This window comes from Atractosteus spatula, chromosome 11, assembly GCF_055471065.1.
Source record: "Atractosteus spatula isolate fAtrSpa1 chromosome 11, fAtrSpa1.hap1, whole genome shotgun sequence".
Taxonomy (NCBI): Eukaryota; Metazoa; Chordata; class Actinopteri; order Semionotiformes; family Lepisosteidae; genus Atractosteus; species Atractosteus spatula.
The window spans coordinates 39,137,496-39,145,118 of record NC_142716.1 but is presented as its reverse complement, the minus strand read 5'-3'; the positions used below and the strand labels follow the sequence as shown (position 1 = coordinate 39,145,118).

The window sequence follows — 7,623 nt, the reverse complement described above, 5'->3', positions numbered from 1 at the left end:
ATTAATATTAAAGTCACACAGTGCCCAAGTGGGTGCAATTAAGAAGCCAGATCACAAAGTTCTAGATTGAGTTGTTCCTTCTTTTGCTTTGTGTTTTGCAGATAGACTAAAATGTGGTGTTGAAAAAAACATTATACAAGAGGGAACCAAAGTGAATATGTATATATTGAGAGTATCAAAATCTCAACAGTGTCTTCAAGCACAGATTGATCACAAGTGGTCCAGAGACTGCTGATCAGGATTACCCAAGCAATGGTGTGTAATGGGCAGGGATTGTCAGGGATAATAGCAGTGGTTAGCATTGCTGCTTCGCAGAGCTAGGGCTCTGGGTTCAATTCTGCACCAACAGTGCTATCTGCATGGAGTTTGAATTTTCTCCTTGTGTCTGCATGGCTTTTTTGGTAGTTAATTGACAGTAAATTGGTAGGTTATTTGGCTTCTGGGAAAATTGGCCCGGGTGTTGGCCAATTATGACTGTGTTCGTGTCTCTGTCCGTGTGTGCCCTGCAATGGATTGGCATCCTATTCAGGGTATATCCTGCCTTGAACCCATTATTTCTGGGATAGGCCCTGGCTCCCCAGCAACCTATAAAGTGGTTAGAAAATGAATGGTTGGATGGACTATATAGACCATAGATAAAGGTGCCAGCTAAGAAAAAAATGAGAAACATAAGCTGTGTGTGTTAAGTGTTATACCCAGTGTGAAAGTGCAAAGAGAGATGAAGACACATGCATCCAGGGTGCAATCTGTCAAAAAGATTCTGCTTTGTCCTTGAACCACAGACCTGACATGTGGAAGGCAGACATAATGATGTAATGAATAGCACACACAGAGCTGCAACCTCTTAAACACTTTCCAAGTCACCATGGTGACCATCAAGGTGATATGCCAGCCAACTCCAAACCTAGCCAGCAGCAGTGACACCTGGCCTGTTTAGTTAAGATATTGGCACTATTCCAAATGTTCCTGTCACAGCTGACTGATTCAAATCAACAGCAGCCCAGATTTGAACCTACAGTGCCCACTGGACCTAACCAGCACTATGAATGGTTGCCTTTATGAGTTTGTTGTAGTACATTGTGTATTACCACAATATGTTCCATCACTTTTCCACAAAGGTGTCTAAGTCATGCAGACATCTTTCCTATGACCAATAGGAACTTTTAAATAATTTTTCCCAGCACACATTTAGATCTCATTTGCTTCATCGGCAGATATAAACCAATGACACCCCAAATTGCAGTGAAAAGGAATTCCTGCTAGCATATTGTCTTGCACCTATAGATATACGCCATTGTTTTAGAAAAACAAGATTCATACAAATTTCTCTGTAGTGAATTATGGATAAAAAGCACTGTTATCAAGCATGAGTTTCATCTCTCATCACAGTTCTAAAGAGCCGTCTTGCAGCCCTGAGTGCAGTAGGTGACTGAAGACCCATCATTTGCCCACCCTGTTGGAGAGACAGTTGCTTTACAGTCAAATAAAGAAGCTCCGCTGTTTAATTTTCACTACTTGTTGCACAGGAAGTAGTGACTTCCGGTTCTTCACAGGCTGTGTAACTACAGAACTTTCTGAAGAGACGCAAGAACTAAGTGCCTGTACCGGCGGTCTGGCCATCATTAAAATGATGGAACCGTCTGAAGATGCAGTGGAGCAGCCGCACGACATCCAGTCTCACACTGAGGTATGTGTGTTTGTTGTATGGTGTTATATTTGTTTAAGCTTGTGTGCTTTTTCTTCTGGTGCTGCCCTGGTGTTGTGGTTGTTAAAGGAAGACGCAATGGCAGCTGAGAAATGTTAGCTTTGAAGCCCCAATACATTACTACAATGCATATATACGGTATCGGCATTTTTTCATATGACGTTGTAGTTTTTAACAAATCCATTCTCATGTATAGCTCGCCATACCTTCTGTTAATTTAACAAATGCGCTCTAGCAAGAGATATTTATTCTTGCCTTTGAAAGCCCATTTAAGAAAATGGAACTGCCCTTGATGAGTTTATATGATAGTCATACTTATATTTTGTCATCTCAAGTTTTCTGTTTATCTATTACAACAAAAGATCCCACCTTAAATTAAGCAAATATTGTCTCACTTAGGACAAATAACTCTATTAATGATCCAAGGAAAAACATTTGATTTAAGGTACAAAAATTGTATGCCAAATAGAAGTTTTATATTTCTCCAGTTATCTAAGTCACTAAACCAATTAAAGAAACACCTGTCTGGAAAAAGACAGAGGCCCCATGGCCATCCAAGGTTTAAGTTTTTCCAGAATTATATTTTATTGCTGACATTGTTCCTTTCCTTATATCCATTCATACACTCCTGCGCTGCTGTGTTATCAGTGGAAACTGGGCCTGTTTCTGTGGGGATCTTTAACTACTTTCATGACACAGAGCCAATACCTGGATGTGGTGAGTGTATCAGGCTGCAAGGTCTTGAATCACATGGTCTCCTCATGTGGTAATCCCTCTGAAAGCAACTTTTTTGTGGGTAAATTACCAGATATCAGAGACTCATACAGCAGAGGAAAGTGTTCCCTTGTGAATCATGGAAAATTTGCATGTAAACAGCATTTGAACTCGAAGCCTCCCAGGGTCAAAGGCATCTCAAGCTTTGTTTTCCGTTTTGCTTTACTTCGGTCATCATTTCAATCAAGTCTGTGCCAATGTTGTATGGTGTTCTTGGTGGTAAACATGAGGTGCGATGGAACAGGGTGCTCTGCTATGCTGTTGAAGCTCATTTAGCTACCAGAAACCAAATGTGTGAGATTAGCCAAATGGCTGCCTTTTGTCTGTAATCTTTCTCATATTCCGGTGTTTACACATACCCCTGTATGAAAAATAACCCTGATTACAAAATACTTGTAATAGAACTCAAACAATTTGTCTTTAGATATTTACATAATATTTTTCAACTGAGGCTGGACAAAAGCTCTTGATGGTTTCAGTGTGGACTCTGAAAATGGCTTTGCTAGACTCGCAGATTCAAATAATATAAGGCACATGTTGATTAATTCATAGCCAGTCAAAGGCCAGTGGAGGATGTTTTCTGTAGAGGTTGTCTTTCCTACAATATATGCCTCTTGAAACACAATTCACAGGTTTGCATGAAAAATCTGGATGGTGGATTATAATTCCTATTCATCCCTGAATCTCCCCTTCTCAGCTTCCTAAACACGAGCTGCTGACATTTCTATCTGCTTTGACTCTGAAAAGTACTTATATTCCTATGAGGTCCTCGAGTCTGAGCTCTGGCAAAGCAGTAACGGCTTCTTTGATAGGTCTGTGTCAGAGAATGAAAACTGATTTGTTAAAACCCATTGCACTTTTTGGGGTTGTTTAGTTAGCCATCCTTATTTCAAGTATTCCAGATGGAGCAATTGCCACTTTACTGCAGGTAAGAATAACTTCAAGAAAAACGTTTCTGAGAAAAAGAGATTCAGATATCAATGTAAATAAGAGAAATTAATATTTACAGCTTTTAGAGTTTTGGTGAAGATAACATTCACAGCTATTCTGCTTTTAAACTGGAACTGAAAAGTCTTAAGTCCAGTTTGGTATGTTATTCATATAATTTATGCATTGTCTATGTTATATGAATAATATAATACTACAGTATATATGCATAGCAATATTGCAGGCAACCTCATATTTCCAATACAAATCCACAAAGCAAACAAAACTGCAGATTTGCTGAAGAAGACACCACACAGAGGACCTAAATAGACTGGCATTGGTCTTTTGGACACAATCACAGATGTATTACAATCCTGGTGCAGAAGACGTTAGGGCTTTCTTCACTGAGTCTGCAATTGCAACTGTCACTTGACCTACAGCGAAAACACACATAAACTATCACACATATCATTTGTTCCTGAATTAGGGCAGCATGGCAACACAGTATTTGCATTGCTTCCTCACAGCACTGGGGCCACTGGATGTTCTTCTCATGTTCATATGGGTTTCCTCCAGGTGCTCTGATTTCCTTTCAGGTCCAAAACCACAGTGGTAGGTTAATTAGCTTCTGGGAAAATTGGCCCTGGTTTGAGTGTGCACATGTCTGTGTGTGCCCTGCAATGGACCAGCATCCTGTCCAGGGTATATCCTGCCTTTCACCTGTTGCTTGCCAGGATAGACTCTGGCTCCCCTGTGATCCTGAATTGGTTAAGAAATATGATCTTTCTAAATTAAACATAATGCAATAGCAAATCCTGTTCCCCAAGGGCACATTAAATCTACATACACATGCTTATACAAACCAGTAATCCCATTGCCAGACAACAGTTCTTAAAACAGAACGATCATTTAGCTGTGAATAAATGGCAGGGTGAAAATGAATGAAATACTAATTTGTAATTCAACAATTAAAAAAAGAATGCAAGTAAATTTGTATTTTGTCATAACGGACAGACAAAACCTTCAAAAAACAGGGTCTTTTCAGGAACCCATTTCCGAATCAATAGCAGAGCTTGTTGCCCCTCACCACATTCTCACTGATGATCAATGTTCCCAGACGTTTTGTGAAGGTTTGACTTGACCCTGTGCTTTTGACATACCACAGCATGGGGCTTTTGCCAAGCATCACTGCAGGGAGGAGGCTGTTTGTGGGGAAATGGGAACAGGGGCAATTTCCCATGAAAATGACAACAAGTATTGTCAAAAATAAAAACCCTATACAAAGACCAAGGAGAATAGGAAGTTATATTTCCCGCCACATCTACACTCACCCTGGCAAATGTACCAAATTGCATTTCAGTCTAGTGTAGTAGAACACAGTGGAGGTGTATTCAAATCATAGGTAACCACTAGACAATTACTGTGTGTCAATCCAAGGTGACAATGTCAGAATCCTGTGACATGTATACCAAAGTGCACTTTGACAGGAGACTTGGAGTGTGTCTCATTCTAGTGGAGCTGCTTGCCACTGCCATCATCAGCCTTTTTCATTTTATTTATTGACACACAAAAGCAATTGAAAACCTTAAAAGAAAAGATATTGCTGCTCAACAGGCTATTTTATTTCCCTGATCTATAAAAGTGCTCCACAGTGCTCCAGTCCTGAACTATGCTGTTGCCAAGGTAACCTCCTGAAAAAAGAATGCTGTAGTTGTAATTCCTGTTTTGTACAATGTCCTCTCTATAGTACATGTCAGAAGATGTAATTCATAGATTTCAATACAAATAATGCAGGTCAAAAATAATCAATAGGATGTTGTGTAATGAATGGGAAGAAACATTGTGGTGCTGTTATGTATGACATGAGAGTCCTGACATTAAAATTATATAGTGGTGGTTTTACAAACATTAGAGTAGGAGTCTTAAGGTCACAGACCTTGGCCTTCCAACAGCCCAGAATTACAGTGTGGCTTTTGTGTTTACACTATCAATTTCCTTGAGAACCTGAAAAAACATTATTCATTTGTCATTTTAGCTGTTGTGGTGGAACGCTGCTTGACTTTGTGTTTTTTATTTTGTTTTTGCACTTGTGACGGTGTTGAAAATCTTGGAAAGAAATATTTAGTAAAACCAGTGTGTTGGTGATTCATATTCAAAATCTAGGCACAGATTCTGTGGTGTGTTACGTTTTTACGCTATTTCTGAAGTGTTTGGTTGAGGTGCAGTTGAAAATGCCATGAACTGCACAATTCCCAAGTGCTTATGTACCTTTAAATGGGCCAAAATAGTGCCACAAACTATAGGTGTTACTCTGTAAACTACATTGAAGGAAGGGTAAAGGTACAAAGGAAAGAAGTATAAACACAATTTAATAACATTTTTAAAAATTTACTGAAATCACATTATTTCCAATACTTAGGTGTGGATTTCCAGTACTGTGGTGCCAAAGTGATTTTCAGCTCCTGATTGTTCATCTGATAATGATATCAAAATACGGAGGATTGAATCGTGCACAGAGGCAAACCACAAGTGGGTAAACGGGGTACCCAATGACAGTCAGATGACTGGATTAATTTGTTATGATCTGTCATGTGTTAAAATCATTCTTAATTGATGGATTGGTGTTTGTCGTTATAGACGGCAACAGGCCTTATAATAAATAAGACGTAATAGCAAATGTAACCGAGAGATCGACAGGTACATGAAAGTGAAAATGCATCACGCTACATCGATAAACACACTACGCTACATCATGAAAGCTACATCACACTTTACAGTTATGTACCTGTAGATTTTGACTGAAATATCGCTTGAATTTCTCATAAAACTTTCTCCGAATCCTGAACACTCCTGCAATCTTTATGTTCTTCTTGTACTTCAGTTGATGTGAAAAAGTTTACACGTCTCGGAATACAACCAGAAAAACTGGTTGTATCCACATTAATGGATCTCGGGACACCATATTCTTTATTATGTTATTTCTTTCATCTAATGTTGTAATCCTGATGTTGATGCTAAAATATTCTCTCAGAGTTACTAGATGTAAGGCACCACCATAGATTAGAAGCCAACTACTGCTCATGGTGGGATACAGCCCAATTTAAATATTTTTGGTGTTTTCTTTCAGGCCCCACAAAGGGACCGAGCTGCTGTCAGGCTCAGCAAGCAAGAGGTGAGCTTGATCTTTCAGTGTGGTGGGGAGATGCCAGGAATCAGAGTGTCCCAAACACTCCAAGTTGCATGTCTTCCCATCTCTTCATGGGTGCAGCTGCTTAAAATTCAGCCAGCCAGTCACTGAAGTAATGTGTCTATTGTAAATGTCCAGCTTTTACATAGTTTTAATTAGTTTTCAGTCACATAGGTCACATTATCCTGTAATTAGTGCAATTAACCCCCTCCTTGAGAATTTGTGAGATTTGTGAGATTTATGATTTAAGGAGAGCTGTGGTAGCTGCTGGACATTGCCCTTAAGCAGGAGCCCTGCTTTAAAGATATGAAGTAAAGAAGATGTCAGATCTGAACCATTGACCAGTTGCAATCTGCTCTCTCCCCAGCAAGGATCACCAGTCCATGTCCGCAAATTAGGGAGGACCAGGAAACTGAAAGTAAGCATAAAAGCTCAAAACAGATGATGTCAATCCTGTATGGCAATGCAGCCCTGGTACATACTTTCACAGCAGGCGGAAGTCTAGAAGCACCTGAGCAGGAAGTTGAAAAAGTCACCCAAATAATAACACTTTAAAACAGGGCTATTCAAATACCAGACCTTCTAATCCATCCCAATGCGACTATATTGTGGTATATTATATATACCACAGTTACTTCATCCATGGCAGAACAACCAATCTAGAGGATTTATGTCCGTTTTAAATCATACTGACTGTATAACACATGCTTTACATGGGGCTGTGAGTTAAGTAATTCATTTTTGTGCACATCTGGACACAGTCAAATTTTGGACTACCTCAAAGTCTTCTCCAGCACATTAAGGATGATAGATCAGAAGTAGATTTTAATGTTCAGAGTCCATACTCATTCAGGATCAGGATCAGGAGCAGATCAATGCTTCAATGAACTCAAGACTGATGCCTCTGGCAAATATTTTTTCTGTAAACAGCTAATAACAGGAGACCAAGGAAGCATTCTGGTCTCTTCAAAACATATTAGCATTTACTGTCACACATATTATATTCAAAAATAACCGTGAATGTTATCAT

General features: G+C 39.3%; 1 protein-coding gene across 2 annotated transcripts in view; it reads left to right on the top strand.

The window, feature by feature from the left end:
* The first annotated feature begins 1,555 nt into the window (after positions 1 to 1,555).
* Positions 1,556 to 7,623, top strand: part of unc13d (unc-13 homolog D (C. elegans)) — a 30,185-nt gene continuing 24,117 nt past the window's right edge. For both annotated transcript variants that reach the window (XM_088926598.1, XM_088926597.1), the window contains exons 1-3: positions 1,556 to 1,687; positions 6,534 to 6,578; positions 6,961 to 7,011. In XM_088926598.1, the coding sequence (XP_088782724.1) occupies positions 1,628 to 1,687; positions 6,534 to 6,578; positions 6,961 to 7,011 (156 nt within the window). In that variant the 5' untranslated portion in view covers positions 1,556 to 1,627. The remainder of the gene's footprint in view (positions 1,688 to 6,533; positions 6,579 to 6,960; positions 7,012 to 7,623) is intronic.